At 34.7% G+C, this 19,490-nt stretch overlaps 1 protein-coding gene across 1 annotated transcript in view; it reads left to right on the top strand.

Annotated features, from left to right (window-relative positions):
* Positions 1–19,490, top strand: part of SLCO6A1 (solute carrier organic anion transporter family member 6A1) — a 145,587-nt gene that overhangs the window by 103,833 nt on the left and 22,264 nt on the right. The window contains exons 8-9 of the mRNA XM_045394049.2: positions 2,336–2,489; positions 16,174–16,361. Of these exons, the coding sequence (XP_045249984.2) occupies positions 2,336–2,489; positions 16,174–16,361 (342 nt within the window). The remainder of the gene's footprint in view (positions 1–2,335; positions 2,490–16,173; positions 16,362–19,490) is intronic.

The raw sequence follows: 19,490 nt of genomic DNA, 5'->3' as shown, positions 1-19,490 counted from the left end.
CATATATTGAAAAGGGTGTCCTTTCCCCAAATGTATGTCCCAGTTAACTTTGTCAAAGATCAGTTGGCTGTAAATATGTGGCTTTTCTTCTGGGTTTTCTGTTCTATTTCATTGATATATGGGTCTATTTTTATACCAGTACAATGCAGTTTTGGTTACTGTAGCCTTAAAGTGTAATTTGAAATTGAATAATGTGATACCTCCAATTTTGTTCCTTTTGCTTAGAATTACATTTGCTATTTGGGCTTCTAGTTTTGCTTGTATGTGCATTTTAGGATTTAAACAATTCTATAAAAAATGATGCTGATATTTTGATAGGGATTTCATTGAATATGTAGATTGCTTTGGGCAGTAAAATCATTTTAACAAGATTAATTCTTCTGATCCATGAGCATGGAAAGTTTTTCCATTTGTTTGTGTCATCAACAATTACTTTCTTGTAGTTTTCTTCTCTTATAGAAATCTTTCACCTTCTTAGTTTAATATATTCCTAGGCATTTTACTTTTTGGACCTATTGTAAACAGGCTTGCCTTTTTATTTTATTTATTTATTTATTTTGAGATGGAGTTTTACTCTTTTTGCCCAGGCTGCAGTGTAGTAGTACAATCTCAGCTCTCTGCAACCTCCACTTTCCTGGTTCAATCAATTCTCCTACCTCAGCCTCCCAAGTAGCTGGGACTACAGTTGCATGCTGCCACGCCTGGCTAATTTTTTGTATTTTAAGTAGAGATGGGGTTTCACCGTGTTGCCTAGGCTGGTCGGAAACTCCTGAGTTCAGGCAATCCGCCTGCCCCAACCTCCCAAAGTGCTAGCATCACAGGCACAAGCCATGGCGCCCGGCCTTGCTTGCCTTTTTAATTTTGTTCTCAGCTAGATTTTTATTGGTGTATAAAAACGTTACTAATTTTGTATGTTAATTTTCTACACTGAAACTTTACTGGATTCATTTATCAAATCTAAGAGATTTTTGATGGAGTCTTTAGGTTTTTCTAGATCTAAGATTGTATCATCAATGATCAGGGATAATTTGACTTTCTCTTTTCCAATTTGGAAGCCTTTTATTTCTTTTTCTTTCCTGGTTGCTCTGGCTAGGACTTCCAGTACTATTTTGAATAGGACTGCTAAAAGTGGGCAATTTTATGTTGTTCCAATAATTTTAACAAATTATTCTGGATAATTAGATGTCTATATGCAAATAAACTTAATTCACATCTTGTACCACATAAAATAGTTCAAAATGGATTATAGATGAAAATATAAAATATAAAACTCCAAAAATATAAGAGAATATATTTTTGATTTTGCATTTGGCAAGTATCTTTTAGATGTGACACCAAACACATAATCCAAAAAAAAAAAAAAAAAAAAGAATTAATAAATTGAAACTTGTCAAAAATTTAAAAACTACTGTTTGAGAGAACTTGTTTATGGTATGAAAAAGCAAGCCATATAATGTGCAAAACTATTGGAAAATCATATATCTAACAAAAAAATTACTTCCAGAATATTAAAAAGTAAGCAATCCAACAAAATGGGCAAATGATTGGAACAGATATTTAATAAAAAGTACAGATTGAAAATAAATATATGGAAAGATTATCAACATCATTTCTCACTAGCAAAATGCTTATTAAAACCCCAAATATGAAACTACTACACTCCTGTTAAAATGTCTAACATTTTTTTAAAAAGAGACCATACCAAGTGGTGGTGAGGAGAACAAACGAAACTCTTATACACTGCTGATGGAAATATGAAATGTCACAACAGTTCTAAAAAACCGACAGTTTCTTAAAAAGTTAAGTGAACGCCTACCGCGCTCACTTTATTGATGCAAATATTCTATTTCTTAATATTTATCCAAGAGACATGGAAGCATATGCCATACAAAGATCAAATAAAGACCAGCTGTATGAAAGAAGCCAAAGAAACTTGACATATTTTATGATTCTATTTCATAAACTCTTAGGAAATTCAAACAAATGAATAGTAACAGAAAGTGGATCAGTGTATGCCAAGGAGTGGGGAAATTATAAAGGGGCACAAGGAACTTTTGGGGTTTTTTTATTATTATATTTGTTATAAATAAACTTTTGATTATTATGTTTGTTGGCATGATTTTGGTGATGATTTCACAAGTGTATACATATATCAAAAATTTTCAAATTTTAATCTTAGTACGTGCAGTCTATTGTACCTCAGACCTCAGTAAAGCTGTTAAAAAAAGAAATTATTTCAATAAGCATATTTTATGGATCTCACTGATATCTTGACATTTGCTTCAATAATTATAAAATAATGGTAATATGATTACATTCCATCTTGTTTCTATAGAGAAGGGCAGTTGGGAAACCTCACGGCTCCTTGCAATGAAAAATGTAGATGCTCATCTTCAGTTTATTCTTCTATATGTGGAAGAGATGATATCGAATACTTTTCTCCCTGCTTTGCAGGGTGTATGTATTCTAAAGCACTAACCCGAAAAAAGGTAATTAGTTTTTATAATTATTATGTTTTGTTATACATTTATATTTTCATTATATTATAACTATTATTTTTTATGCTTCTTCCTCTTTAGTGAAATGTTCAGCTTGTAAATGCTATTAACATTTTTCTTCCAACTCTCTATAAAACCTATTTTTTCTTATTTTCCCCTTTTACATGTTAAAGACAAGAAAATAAAATTTGTGGGTTTTTTTGGTGTGTGTTTATTTTTTGAGACAAGGTCTGACTCTGTCACCCTGGCTGGAGTGCAGTGGTAAGATCCCAGCTCACTGCAACCTCCACCTCTTGGGCTCAAGCTATCCTCCCACCTCAGCCTACAGGATAGTTGAAACTGCAGGTGCACACCACCACACCCAGCTAATTTTTGTAATTTTTTTAGAGATGGAGTTTTGCCACACTGCCCAAGCTGGTCTAGAATGCCTAAGTTCAAGTGATTCACCTGCCTTGGCCTCACCTCCAAAACTGCTGGGATTACAGCTGTGAGTCACCGTGCCTGGCCAAAAATTTGTTTTATATTGCCGCAATACAAAGAGCTTATGGAAATTGGGAGTGAAAGAGACATTCCTAAATTAAAATGTCAATGAAAAGAGTCAAACTCTGTATTTGAAGTGATTTATTCTGAGCCAAATATGAGTGACCATGGCCTGTGACACCTTGGGAGATCCTGAGAAAGTGTGCCCAAGGTGGTCACAGTGAAGCTTGGTATTATACATTTTAGGGAGGCATGAAACATCAATCAAATACCTTTGAGAAATACGTTGGTTTGATCCAGAAAGGCAGAACAATTTGAAGACAGGGGAGGGGAGAGTGGTAGTTGGGGTAGGGTTTTGGGGTGGGGCTTCCAGGCTATAAGTAAATTTAAACATTTTCTTGTTGGTAATTGGTTGAGTTTGTCTAAAGACTTGGGATCAATAGAAAGGAAATGTCCAGGTTAAGAAAAAAGATTGTGGAGACCAAGGTTCTTTTGAAGTCTCATAGTGGCTGCCCTTAGAGACAACAGATGACAAATGTTTCCTATTCAGACCTTTTAAAAGGCGATAGACTCTCAGTTAACCTCTTCAGGATTAGAAAGGCCCCGAAGAAATGTTACGTTATTTGTTATGTTAATAGAGATTCTTTACAGATGCAAATTTCCCCCCCACAAAGGACTGCTTTGCAGGACCATTTCAAAATATGGCAAAGAAATATGTTTTGAGGTAAAATATTTTGATTTTCTTCTTTGTCACCTAATGTTATGCCAGAGTCAGATTGGAAAGTTAGTCACGATATATGGGTTAAATAAAACCCATCTGATGAGAATTTATGGTTTGAAAGGCATGTCTCCCCAGATCCATTAGATAGGAGTTTGGGCAAGATTAAAAAAAAAAATCAGAGCGGCCGGGCGTGGTGGCTCACGCCTGTAATCCCAGCACTTTGGGAGGCCGAGGCGGGCGGATCACAAGGTCAGGAGATCGAGACCATCCTGGCTAACACTGTGAAACCCCGTCTCTACTAAAAATGCAAAAAATTAGCCGGGCGAGGCGGCGGGCGCCTGTAGTCCCAGCTACTCGGGAGGCTGAGGCAGGAGAATGGCGTGAACCCGGGAGGCGGAGCTTGCAGTGAGCCGAGATCGCGCCACTGCACTCCAGCCTGGGCGACTAAGCGAGACTCTGTCTCAAAAAAAAAAAAAAAAAAAAATCAGAGCTTAGTCCTCAATAACACATCTATGGGGCCAGGTGTAGTGGCTCATTCCTATAATCCCAGCACTTTGGGAGGCCTAAGAGGGTGCATCACTTGAGCCCAGGAGTTTGAGACCAGCCTGGGCAACATGGCGAAACCCTGTCTCTACAAAACATACAAAAATTAACTGTGCATAGTGGTGCATGACTGTAGTCCCAGGTACTCGGGAAGCTGAGGTGGGAGGATTGCCTGAGCCTGGGAGGTCAAGGCTGCAGTGAGTCATGATTGTGCCACTGCACTCCAGCCTGGGTGACAGAGTGAGAACACATCTCATAAAAACAAACAACAGCAACATACACACACACACACACACACACACATATTACATCATCCCAACTTTATTGTTTTAAAGCAATGAGGAACTCTTATCTACCTCTTGCCATAGCAAAGTTGAATGAAACAGCCTGAGAGAACCTTCCCCTATGTAGTTTGTCTTAGCTCTATGCTACTTTACAGCAGCACCCAATCTCCTGAAACCTTGAGCCACAATCTTTTACACACCTAGAGATAGATGAATACTATCCTTTTGGTCACCTTTCACTGAGTTTTTTCTCCTACTGAAGAATTCAAATTGTTTACTCTCTATCTTTTTGCTGTTTCTCTCTTTCTGCTCCACATTAATTTAGATGTGGAAATTAGTCCTATGGTTTATCAGAAGTCACCCTAACTTGTATGCTTTTGTTAGTACATCCAGGAAAGTGAGAGAGTTAGTTAGAGTTTTACAGGGCAATAACATATGTGACTTGAATATATGTTATTTCTGTTTGCCTTTGGCATTTATGTAAATTGAGACTATTTTAAAATTCCCTTGTGTGCTCATCTGTGGGGCCATTACCATCCGAATCCCTTATTTCTCTGGGCTTTCTGCCACCCTGCTAACACATTTTCTTCTTCTGTCATGGAGAACAGTTGACCACTCTACCACTTGTTGAGGTTAATTTTTTAATATCCCAAGTTGCATAAATAAGCTTTTAACTAAATGATGGACTATCTACTCCAACTTTCACCTTTTAAATAGCACAGAAGCATGGATCCATTCTTTGAAAATTCTGTTTATCTTTCCTTGCTCTGACTAGTCTTCGAGAATGGGAGAGAGCAACAAAGAGGTGTGGTGCCTTTTCTGGTCTGCCCATGGCCACCCATGGACAAACCAGCATGCACTACCTCCCCTCTGAGGTCCATAAAAGCCCAGGGATCAGCCAGAGCAGGCAGAGGATGGAGCAATGAAGGATGAACAGCTACAGAGAGGAGCTACCCTCTCTGCTTAGAGCTGCAGACATGGGGATGACCAGTTGCAGAGAGGAGCAACCCTCTCGAGGGACTCCTCTCTGCTGAGAGCTGAATACTGGACAGGATAACCTGTCTACAGAGAGGAGCTACCCACTGCAATTCTCCTCTGAGCTGTTGTAATACTCAATAAAGCTCCTCTCCTTCTTGTTAACCTTCCACTTGTCTGCCTACCTCATTCTTCCTGGGCACAGGATAAGAACTTGGGCAAAGGCACATTAACTACAGAGATTTCTGGCCTCCAAAGTGACATCCCAAAGATCCCATAACACCACTTCCTCTCCTTCATTTTATTTTGCTATAAGTAAATTATTTTTAAATGCTCACTATGTCATCACAGTATACAGTAAAACTGTTTGACCTTGATGTTTTGATTCCATGGAATATTCAAGAGCTAAACATTCCATCAAGGATATAGCTCCAACCCCTGCTTCCTTTTTTCTAGGGAATCTCTTTTAGAGACTTTATTTATTTAATGAAACTCTTCATAGTTTTTTTTTAATATATATTTCTCTAAGGAGTAATTAATTTATGAGGAATAATAGTGATAGAAATAATCCACAAAATAGTCACTCAAACTGTGTGATAACATTTGATACTTAATGAAAACTGAAAGAAGAATAAAATCAATATGTCAGAAATTGCCTAGTAAGACAATTAGCCTTGCTAGAAAAAAATGGCTTTGATACAAAACCTACAAAGTAGAAGCTGTTAGTAAAATGTGATATGGATGGAACTGATTAATGGATAGAATAAGCATCAATTTCAAATGGGAAAAGATCGATACCAATAAAAATAATCTCAACAAAATTAAAATTAAAATAAGATACACTATACAAAAAATGATCAAGTACCTATATGCTGTTAATGGAATCCCCTTTGAAAAATATTTTCTCAATGAAAATATGACAAGTGTGAAAAAATTCTGATTAAATGTTCCTATTCAAAATACGATCAGGGCCAATATAAGTCAAAATTAGATGCTCTTCAATGAAGTTTATGCAAAAGTTTGTGAGAGGAGTAGTAGGAAATACTATACCTCTAACGATTTTTAGGTTTCTCTAGAAAAAGTGCAGCTGTACTAAAACTGAAAATACATACCTGCTGTTGATATTGATAATATTCCTGGGGAGCTTTTCCTCATTGAGAACCACATGTATTCTTCTTATCCATGCTTCCAAAGATCTTCAAATTTCTTTATATAGATATTAAAGAAATCATGGGCTTTTTTTTTTGTGATCTCCGCAGACTGATTCCTTTCAGTAGCTGATATAGTTTTCATTATAAAATAGCAATATGAATATTCTTCCAGAGGTTCAACAGAAACTTCATTCTATTTATCTCTGAAGAGGAAAGTAAATCATATCCAAAGGATTAAGGATTATAGGAAGCAAGGCTTCAGGTTCTCATTCAGCTTAAATATCATTGGAATATTTTAATTTTATTTACTGACCCACTATCTTTGTGCTATTTTTAATATGTATTTTTATATGTTTTAAATGAAATATGCTATTATAATTTGGCTTTCGTACAGTCAATATTGACTTATATTTACCCTTTTCCTTGCATTTCCATTGTTTCATCTGGAATTATTTTTCTTCTGCCTGAAGAACTTTATTTCACCTTCATTTTGAACACTGTTTTCACTGGGTATGGAATTTTAGATTGGCAGTGATTCCCCCCACTCTTCATTCCCCCCACCACCAACATTTAAAAGACACCATATGTTGCCTTCTGTTTCTGGATGCTTTGGGATTTTCTCTTTGTTTAGATGTTTTCCTTTGATGTATATAGATGTGGCTTTGATTATGTTTATTTTGCTTGGGTTTCACAGAGTATCTTGAGTCTGTGGATTCTTGTCTATCAGTTGAAAACTTCTTAGCTATTAACCTCTCTCTCTCTTTCCTGTATTTTTGGGAACTATGTATTAGTTTATTATTGCTACATAATAAACTGCAGTAGCCCCTGCATCCGTAATTTAAATGACCTGCAATCAACTATGGTCTGAAAATATTAAAACATTTTGGGAGACACAGAAGAGAGAAAGAGAGAGAGAGAATCTTCACATAACTTTTATTGCAGTATTGCTATAATTGTTCTATTTTATTAATAGTGTTAATCTCTTACTGTGACTAATTTATAAATTAAACTTTATTATAGGTATGTATGTATAGGAAAAAAAAGAGTAGATATAGGGTTCAGTTCTATTCATGGTTTCGGACATACAGGGATCTTAGAATGTATTTCCCATGGATAAGGGGGGATTATTGTACCCCAGTTTTAGTGGATTTGAATAACACTCATTTATTAGCTCTCAATTCTAAGGTCAGCAATCCAGACATGCTATGCATGACTGGATCCTCTGCTCCAAGTCTCACAAGCTGAAATCAGGGTGATGGCTGAGTTGTGCTCTTTCTGGAGGGCCTTGGAAAGAGTTCACTTGTAAGTTTCTTCAGGTTATTGACCAAATTTGGTTCCCTTGGGTTAAAAAAACAAGGCTCTAATTTTTTTTGCTAGCTGTCAGTTGGAGGCCAGTATTAGCTTTTATAGGCCACCCACATTCTTTCACAAATGACTCCCTCCATCTTCAGTGTTAGCAACAGAGAATCTCCCTTACATTGTATATTTTGTATCTCTGATTTCAAGAGGAGCTTAGTACATTTTAATTCTCACCTAATTAGGTGAGGTTTATCCACGATAGTTTTCCTTTCTTAAACTATGCCATAGAATATAATTGAGTAAAACAGATTGATGCAGGCAGATGAGCTCCAAAATTGGGGCTTAGCCCAGGAAGGTTCTTGGCCTTGCCCAGGAAAGAATTCAAGGGCGTCATTAAAGGTCGCTATTACACAGAAACTTTTATTGAAGCACTGGTGTACAGTAGCAGCAGAGAGGTACTACTCCTTGTGCAGTGGGGCTACCCAATAGGCAATGTGCCCACAGTAACAGCTCAGAGGCCGGTCTGCAGGTATATCTATATCCACTTTAATTGCATGCTGATTAAGGGGTAGATTATACAGAAATTTCTAGGAAAAGGATGAGGGGTAACTGGGATGTTGGGTCATTGCCATGGAAAGGGGTGGTAACTACTATTGTTGCCATGGCAATGGTAAACTGACATGGCACACTGGTGGACATGTCTTACGGAAAGCTGCTTCACCCTGTCCCTGTTTTAGCTAGTCCTCAATTTGGTCCAATGTTTGAGCCCCCACCTATGGAGTTGAGTCATGCCTTTTGCTTCCTTATCAACTTACAGTCCTAGGGATTATGTAGGATATACACAACAGAGGGAGAGAATCTTGGGTGCTGTTTTGGAATTCTGCTTAACCCAGACTACAAATAGTCATTTCCACTTCTGTTCCATAATCTTTTGCCACTTTTTCTCTTTTATATCCCTTTTCATCTGTTTATTTAAATATGGATATTTTCTGTTCATCTATCTTCCAGTTACGAATCCTCTATTTCACAGTGTCTGCTCTGCTGTTAAACCCATTTTCTGAGGTTCTAATTTCGCTTGTATTTTTTAGTTCTAGTATTAATGTTTTTTTTTTTAGAATATAAATCTCTGGTGAAATTCTACATAATTTAAGCTACATTATTCATTTTTCTCCCGTACTTTCTGGAGCATATTAATCATAACTATTTTAACATTCTTACTATTAACTCTGCTATCTAGGTCACCTATGAATCTACTTATATTGTTTATTTTTCTCTAATTTTAAGTCAGTTTTTCATGTCACTTTGTGTGGCCTATAATGTTGTGTTAAATTCCGAACACTGTGTTTGAAAAATACCTAATATAGTTGTATAATTGTCTATTTCTTTTTTTATTTTTGTGTTGTGTATTTATTAATGTGTAGGTTCTGTTATATGCCTACATATTAGTAATTGTCACATCTTTTTGATGAACCATCCATTTTTCTAAAAGTTTCCTTTTCATCTCTGATAATAATATTCTTTGTCTTGAAGTGTATTTTGCATGATATTAAATCATTATTATAACATTATTTTGCTATTTTTATGGTATATTTTATTTCTATTCTTTTGTTTTCCACCTATCTGTGTCTTTACGTTTAGACTGTCTCCTGTAGCCAGCATAGAGTAAGTATGGGTTTACCTTTTCTCCAATTCTGTTATTCTGTCTTTTAATTGGAGTTCAAAAATTATTTATATTTAATAGAGTTATCAATATGGCTGAGTTTAGATCTACCTGCCAATTTTATTATTGGAATTGAATCCACTTTGCTATTTCATTTTAGTATACCTTGATATCTTGTTTTATCTCTTTGAATTGATTTTTAATTGATGGCTCTTAGATTATATAACATTTCACAGTCTATTTAGAATTAATATTATAGAACATAGTATAATATAAAACCATATAGGTATAAAACTCACCATATATGTACTTTTACTTCTCCCCAGTAACACTTATGTTGCAGTTTGTAACATGTCTTATAGCTATACATATGTTCAAATTTGTGATAGATAATATTATGACTTGTTTAAAAAATAACCATACTTAAAATATCTTATGAAAATAATATAGTCTTATATTTACCCAGAAATTTAATATTCATCATTCATGAAGATGTGAGTTTCACTCAGCATCATCATTTGCCTTAAGTTTGAAGAACTTATTTTGGCATTTCTTGTAAAGAAGGTAGGCTGGTGACATCCTCTTAATGTTCTTTTAACTTAAGATATCTTTGTCTTGCCTTCATTCCTGAAGTATATTTTCACTAGACATTGAATTCTGGGGTGATCATTATTTTCTTTCAACACTGTAAATATGATGCTTCTCTGTCTTCCAGCACCCAGGGTTTCTGATGATACATCTACGGTGATTCAAATAATTGATTTACTTATATATAATATATATTGTTTTATCTAGCTATTTTCAGTATTTTTTTTTTAATTTTGCTTTTCATTAGTATGATGGTTTGGTTTTCTTTGAGTTTATCCTGTTTGTAATTCACTGAACTTTTTGAATCCATAAATTTATATTTTCACCAAATTTGGGTAGTTTTCAGCAATTTTTAATTTAAATGCCTTTTTCTACCCCAATATCTTTCTCTTCTCCTCCACAATTCAGCTGGTTTTCTTTCATTTAGAACTTCTATAGGTAGTTACTTTTTGCATATTTTAACCAGAGTTTTGATTTGTAATCAGTTGGAGGGATGAGACTTGGAGGACTTAAATCATGTCAGAAAAGGGACTCTCACTAATTATTTTAAATGCTGTAAAATTGCATAACAGATAATAATACAATAAATAATAATACAATAAATAATAAATATACAATAAATATAACAAATAATAATACAATAAATTAATGTTCCCATGTTGGAGAATTCTGTGAGATACCTCCAGTGTATGGAGTTATGTGTATTTTCTTTTTATTTAGGTGACATTTTTCATATGTTTTGAATTAAAGTTGTGGCTCTTTTATTGTTTCATCAAATGTAGAACTTACTTCTCTCTTTTCATCCTTGCTCTTTGGTTTAATTTCTGCGATGCTAGTTGAGTAGTTGCTTCTTTACTCTATAGGTAATACAGCACAGGTATACATTCTCTAGTGTTCTCCCACAAAACTTGGATTTTTTTATGCCTCTAATAGTCTAACATTTTATACAAACATTGTGTACAGAAATCCATTATAGTAATACCAAGTTTATGAAAATAATATTTAACTCTAAAATTAAAACATAAATAAAAACAACACAGAGTACTCCCTTCTCTTTTTAAATGTGATAAATTTAAAAATGTTGATAGTTCAAATTAACACATAATCTTATATGTTTCTGGTGTTATAAACTTTTAAAATACATTTTTTTTTTTTCTTTTTGAGATGAAGTCTTGCTCCATTGCCCAGGCTGGAGGGCAGTGGCACAGCAGTGGTGCAATCTTGGCTCACTGCAAGCTCCGCCTCCTGGGTTCATGGCATTCTCCTGCCTCAGCCTCCCAAATAGCTGGGACTACAGGTGCCTGTCACCAGGCCCAGTTAATTTTTTGTAGTTTTAGTAGAGATGGGGTTTCACCATGTTAGCCAGGCTGGTATCGATCTCTTGACCTTGTGATCTGCCTGCCTCAGTGTCATAAAGTGTTGGGGTTACAGGCGTGAGCCACCATGCCCAGCCTAAATTACATTCTTAAGCAATTTGGGGATACATATCAAACAACATTTAAAATGCTGATGTTCTTAGATGCAGTATTTTCTGTAGTGAGTCTCAATTCCAAGAAAATAAAATAGATATTGGACATCTAAGTAATACTTTAAAACTCAGAAGGAAATAAATTGGCAAGTTGTAGGAATGAGTTTATGTAAATGGTGACATATGTACTTGAAAGAATAATATGAACCTTTCAGAGATGACTAGTCAAAAAATAAGAAAAATAAAAAGTAGAAAAATAATTAGAAAAAATAAGTAGAAAAATAGGAAAAAAGTATATGTGTAATATAAAATTCAATTAAAAATCTTGATTTTATACTGTACTTGTTAGGAAATTTGTCTCTTTGTTTCACTATTATTTGCAGTATCTAGATTACTGCCTGTTTCTCTGCAGATGCTTAATAAATATTTGTCAGATGAATAATCATAAAACGCTACTTTAAATTTACATCTTTTTTGGGATAAAGTAGTAGTTTTTCATTGTAAATAATTCAAATAGTTTAAGCTGTACTGTTAAATATGTCTCTTTTCTATCACAGGCCATTGATACCTTGTGCTCATATTCAGAAGCAACAAATTTTACTATCTCTTTTTATGCATCATTATAGAAATATACATGTTAAAGCATATAGAGCCTTTTCTATACAAATGGGAGCATATCATACATATTTTTATGCACTTTGTTCTTTTATTTAACATGATATCTTAGAAAATGAAAAAAATGCTTTAAGATAATATCCATCTTTGGGGACTTAACTATTTTTACTTTTTTCATTTTTCTTAAAAATGAAAATATCTTAAAAATATTTTCAGTGGACATGAATTATTTTTATAATGAAAAGTAATGATGTTTAAGTTAGCACTGTACTTTCATCACCATTACTCTGCTCTTGTAACTGTGTAGAGACTACTCACGTCCTCTCAGCTGAGACAGTACATTTGGGTAAGAAAAATACTCCTGTTCAAGGCTCACAAGCTTTTATCCAAAATTCTTGAATTCAAATATCTCAATTGTTGGATTTTAAAAAGAAATATAGTACATAATCATTGTATATCATATTCCACACTCAGCAGAGCAGCAACTGTAATCGAACATTAATATTTCTATACCAACACTTGTGATATTCTCATTTAGAGAGAGAAATGAAAACATTAAATAGCTTTACATTATTCTGGGTCGTATTTTTTCATCAAATAAGCTACAAAGAAAACTCTTTGGTTTTCAGAGTGCTCTCGACTTGAAAATTGTGTGTAGAGGACTTTGGGCCTATATTAGTAACTTAGAAACTAACATTATATAGTAATTAACAATGGCTTGCAAGCCATTTGCAAAAGTTGATATTTTATAAGTTTTTTTCATGGTGTTCCAATTTAAATGAAGAAAAAAAGTCATTGAAATGTAACTGTCATTGTGATGGCATTAACAGGTGGGATCATTAAGAGGTGATTAGGCTTTGTCCTCATCAAGGGATTAATGCCATTATTGCAGGATCGGGTTTGTTATTGTGATTGTGGGTTGCTATAAAAACAGATTGGCCCTCTCTTATGCTCCTGTTCTCTTATCCTTTTGCTTTCTGTCATGAGATGATGCAGCACAAAGGCCCTCACTAGATGCCACCACCTTCATATTAAACTTGCCAGCCTTCAGAATTATAAGAAATAAATTACCCAGTTTGTGACATTCTGTTATAGCAACACAAAGTGAGCTAAGACACTCATTAGTACTTTCATACCATTTTCCCTTTACTTTTTCCCAATTCTCCATCATTGAAACTTACTTGAGCAGGCATTACTTCTACTATCCTTTTTGTTACAGTCATTCTCAGACTCAAGGATTCTTCCTCCCCCCATTCCTCGAGGATTTTAGGCCCTGGTTCACTGGCATTCTCTCTAATCTGGAAATTCATCTTGAGGCTCTTTCTAATTCTCTAACCCTATAATTCCTTGACATATTCTTTCCTGGTAATCTTGTTTGCACTCTACCTCATGCAATGTCCCTCCATGGTCATACCCTAGGCCTTTACAACGACTTTACTCCTTTCATGATCTCAATTTCAATTATTCTACTATTGATCTACAACTTCTTTTCTTTCAGCTCACTTTATCTAGTACGTGGACTCCTTAGTTCTTCAGCCCTTTTAGAGCCCAGTATCTTCTGATTCCATAATCTGTTCATGAACCCCTTGTTGCATTTTTTTATTTCTCCTTTTAGCCATCTTGTATGGCTAAAAGATTGTATGGCCTACAACTATTTGTTGTGCTAGATATCTTTCGTCTGTTCTCCAGATTCATTTTTTACATTTTTCTACCCTCCTCAATATCCCAGGAGATTGAATTATAGGATGAAAGTTCCTTTGCCCTCTGACTGTGGACTGGGTTAAGATGATAAGGAGTCCTAATACAAAATTAGGAAGACAGGGGAAACAAGTGATATCATGGTGTTGATTTTCTTGGTTCTTTCCCTGAGCTGTGGATGACTGACTGCCTCCCTTGACTAAAAGTCATAGTTTCTCCTAGGAAGTCCTTCCCCATATGACCTTTTCTTTCTGGTGACCATTTTCACTCTAGAATCCTTCAGCAAATCCTTTCAAACCTATTTTCAAAGTAAACGCTGAAGTTGGCCGTTTTCATTTTCTCTGATTACCACCCTGGCCTCTCAAGCACTGTTGTCTTGTACTTTATTTTATAGACTTTTAACTGTTCCATCTGCTTTTACCCTTGCCTACATATTTCAAAAGTCTCAATATAGCAGTCACAATGATCTTTTAAAATATGTCATTTATATATCCATCGAATGACTTCACAATCACTAAGAATAAAAACCAAAGTTCTTCACATTGCTCTTGCAATTGCCGCCCAATAGCTGTATAATCCTCCCTTTTCCTACCACCCTGATTTTATTTTCTCTTAGTCTCCTTCATGTTCATTCTGATCCAGCCTGTTCTGTTCTTGCTTTTCTTTCAACTTTTCAAGCAAGCTCTACCACAAAGCTTTTCAATTACTGTTACTTTTTTTTTTTACTTGAAACATTTCTTTTAGATAACCATGTGGTCCACTCACTTACCTTTTTCAGATCTCAGCTCAAATATCACTTCATCATTGAAACATTCTCTGATCATGTTAAGTATTGTCCTATAGCTCCCCCAGTATTCCCTGTACTTGTCCTTGTTTTATTATTTTCTCCATAGCACTTGTCATTAAATACTCAAGTTCCTTTTTTTTGTTTAAATGTCCTGTCTCCCCAAATAGAAAGTTTCCTACACGAAACAGTGGTTTCTATAGTATTGTTTACTGTGTTTTCCCAAAACCTAGAATGATGTTTGGCATATAGGCACTCAAAAAAATAGTTGGTGGAATGAAGGAATTGATATTTGGATATTTGGGTATTTATATTATTTAACATATGTATTAACCTCTCAGCAACTTCACCCACCAAACTGACATAAATTTGTCTGAATTATAATTTTCTGAATCACTCAGATTCAAGTTATGTTTAATTTCTCTTATTTTTTCACTAGTAAAATCTAATTCAATATTTCTGCTAAATTTATTGTGTTGTTCTTTTCTTTGTCTTATTTTGTGGTTTAGAATATTTCCAATAAATTAATAAATTACAAACTGGTCTCTGTGTCTTTAAATTCTGGTTAATTCTTCTTAGAAAATGTCACCAATTCATCTGCCTTAAATTATCCACCCTACAACCACAACTCCAAATTCTCATTGGCTTTCCATTCAGGGCTACAGTATGAATTTCATTGGCTCTAGACACTTCTGCCTTTGTGCTCTCCTTTCTTCACTGAAAAATTAATAATGATAAAGAAATTATTTTATCTACATCACATTGTTATGAAAAAAATACGATCCAAGCTGGATTCGTCATTATATATTCATTTTATATAATTTATTATTATACTCATTTTTTCTTTGATTTTAAAATGCTTTAAAATTAAAATATTTTATGTGGCCCTGAATATGTTACAGATTCTAGGCATTGTGTCTGTTGTCCCAAATGGATAGCAGCCCTGTCATTATTACATACAAAATAAAGTCTTTTTAGTATGGTTTCAAAGCCTTTCACAATTGGGTAACTGTCCATATTTTAAATCTCAGCTAAAATTCCATTTTTTCATTACATTATTTTTAATTTCCCTCAATATATATATCCAACAATTTCTTATGCATTTGAATATAAATATTTTGAGGAAAATTTCTTAAATTAACTGAACTTTTTCTAAGTAATTATAATTACACACACACACACACTGCCTTCCACACACACACACACAGATTCTTTGCCATGTAAAATACCTCGGATTTATCATTAATGTTTCATTTCTAAATAATACATAGCAGGCTTAATATAAAAACATTTTGAAATAAAACTAACGAGTCTCCCTGCAGTTATTGATTTAATTCTTATTTTATGATAAGAGCTTTTGTTTATGACTATTTTTCTGAAAGATTGTTTCCTGTCTTCAATACTCACAGACATACTACAATTGTTCTTGCATTAAAGAAGGATTAATAACTGCAGATGAAGAAGGTGATTTTATTGATGCCAGACGTGAGAAATGTGATGCAAAGTGCTATAAATTACCTTTGTTCGTTGCTTTTATCTTTTCTACGCTTGTATTTTCTGGTTTTTCTGGTGTACCAATCGCCTTGACCATCATGCGGTATGTATATATTATTCATTATTATTGTTTATTTAATATATAAGAAAAGTAATTTTGGAAAGATTTTAGAATATTGTAGCAAATAATTTCCTCTGTGTTTCATGGTAGCAAATGCAGAGGGAAAGTTGTTAAACTGTCACAATTCATGTGTATGATTATTTCTCTTTTAACTAGTTTATTTGCATAGAGTATGTAAAAATCACATTGTTTAACTTTAACTTAATGTATTTACCTAATTTAACACACATAGAAACATTATAAATGTAGGAAAAACATTAATTTCAACACAGATTTGATTATAATGTTGACTCATTATAATTGGTTATAGGAATTTATTAACTATTTTCATCCATATTGGTTAATTTGACTATAAGAAAACATGAGTGTCATCAACAAAGGAGCATAATAACTTTTAGAATTTCAGTGTGTAACTTTTATTATTATTCTAAACATAACCACCATTTATTATTTATGTGTTCTTCCAAAATATATGAAATCCATTTAATATTCATTTGTATTATAGTGCAGAATAATTTTTTGTTATTTTCAATTTTATTTTTTCAAGATGCTAACAAAAAACTTTAAGGCATGAAGAGCCTGCATAGGCTGACCAGGAAACAAAGAGAGGAAAATGGTAATTTCTATCTGAGTTGATTTGGAAGTACTATAAGATCTATTCCAGAAAATGAATTATAAAGAAATGATTTCTCATAATACAAGCAGGCTGGAGGCAAGACCTTAGCAGGAAAAGTGAGCAGTGAAAGTGAAGCCAAAAAATGTGTGAAATATCCTGGCAAAAAGTTTGCTATGACAGGATAGCATGATGATGAATGAGACGAAGAGATTTGAGCTAGGTAAGGGCCCAATTCACGTTAACATGACCTTCTTTGCCATGTTAACGTGAATGTTGTTATTCTATGTACACACCTGGGAACCACTGAAAACTGCAAACCTCAGGAGCGAAAGTGATCAGATGGCATCTTAGATAGAACGCTTTGAAAAGTGTGAAAGATAGAGCTGAGGGGAAAACCTGGAGAAAAAGGAAAGCACTTGGAATTTAGTAGTGGTGGCCAGGCGCGGTGGCTCATGTCTATAATCCCAGAACTTTGGGAGACCGTTGAGGATGGATCACTTGAAGTCTGGAATTCGAGACCAGTCTGACCAACACAGTGAAATCCCGTCTCTACTAAAAATACAAAAATTAGCCAGGTGTTGTGACGAGGACCTGTGATCCCAGTTACTCAGAAGGCTAAGGCAGGAAAATCACTTGAACCCGGGACTGAGGCTGCAATAAGCCAAGATCCATGCCACTGCACTCCAGACTGTGTGCCAGAGTGAGATTCCAAAAAAATAAATAAATAAATAAATAAATAAGAGGGTAAGGTTTATTAATTTGATATGCCTGGTACAAAATATGGAGAAATCTAGGATTATATCCAGACTTCTAGTTTGGAACTGAATGAATGATAATTCCATTAACTAAAATAGGAAATACAAGAAGAAAAGAAACCTCAGACTGAAGATGATCAGTACAATATTGAACATTTATGTGTTAGTGTTCTTTGAAACATTCAATGTTTCCAGCAGTGAGATGAAAGAGATGATAGTAATATTCTAGAATTTTAGTTCTGAATCTCACTTCTCTCCATAACTAGACAGAGATAAACAGAATAAAACACACACACACACTATAGTTTCAGTACAATTATGACATAGACCAAAGAAATGACAAAGTTGAAATTGCATATAAGTGTTGCCAAAATTTAAGCAGGACTGGAAACCAGCTTGTAGATTCAGAAGATGTTATAAGGAACAGAAAATATAGAGAGGACCCAAGGACTGACAGATCACACGTATCTCTAACATATATTTCTGCTCAGAAGGAGAGGGTTTGGTCTTGATATGGACCTTCTGGGAACAGGACTTACGTAGATAAGTTGAGGAAGAATCTCTCAGGAAAGAATGAGAAGGAGGCTTGAAAATTTCCCAGGAGGTCCAGACATGGCAGACCTCAAAAATAGCCAAGAAATACCCCTTCTGCAAATGAATGCATATAACCTCTGAAAGCAAGAACTGTGAAGAGATTTTAGAAACCCTGGGCTAACAGTAAAAGCTCTTTTGAACTAGGACAGATTTGGAGAGGCAGAGAAGTGTTACTACACATAGGAGTCATATTTAAGTCTACTATATCAATAGAAGAGATAACCTATAGATTCAAAGCTTGGCCCATGTTCCACCCCTGGAAACTTCCTCAAGTTTAAGAAAATGTATCTCATTCAAAAATGAGTAAGTAGAACAGGAAAAGATTCTGCCTATGTACAAAATTACAAATAACTGCTACAAATGAAATAAAAATTATCAAACATTACTATAGACAATGAAAACTCATGGGGGAAAAAAGTTACTGTGAATCAGATAAAAATATAAATGTAACTACATGAGTTTAAACTTTAAAAGTGAAATAATCATGGCCACAGAACAGAAGAAAATAACTAGATCCTCTCTGAAACTCGTGTTGCAACTTAATCCACATTGTAACAGTATTAAGAGAGTAGACAATGGGACTGTTGTATTTGAGAGGTGGAACTTTTGGGAGGCAATTAGGATTAGATGAGGTCATGAGGGTGAAGCATTCATGGCTCTGGAAGAGGAGAAAGAGAGACCTGAGCTAGCACACTCAGCCCCGTGGACATGGGATGCCCTGTACTGCCTCAGGACCCTGCAGAGTACCCACCAGCCAGAAGGTATATATTGTGTTACATTTATATAAGATGTCACTACTGGAAGAAGTTGGGAGAAGATACACAGCATGCTTTGTACTATTTTTACAATTTCCTGTGAGGCTATAACACTTTCAAAATAAAAGGAAACAACAACCCCCCCCACCACCCCACCCCCATACACACCCAAATATCACACAAAAGCAGTCTGACTTGAACGAAGAGCAAAGATGTGTCTTGTGTGATTGAATAGGAAAGCCAACACCACAAGTATATCAATTCTCCTTAAGTTAATTTATAATTTTAACATGATAATGAAAATACCAGTAGAATTGTGGAACTACATAATCTGATTCTAAAGTTCTTATGGAAATAAAATAAGCAAGAGTAAGCTTGGGAATCTAAAACA

This window comes from Macaca fascicularis, chromosome 6 (genome assembly GCF_037993035.2).
Source record: "Macaca fascicularis isolate 582-1 chromosome 6, T2T-MFA8v1.1".
In the NCBI taxonomy this organism is placed as follows: domain Eukaryota; kingdom Metazoa; phylum Chordata; class Mammalia; order Primates; family Cercopithecidae; genus Macaca; species Macaca fascicularis.
The sequence above is the reverse complement of the archived record's forward strand: the minus strand, read 5'-3'. Positions and strand labels throughout refer to the sequence as shown.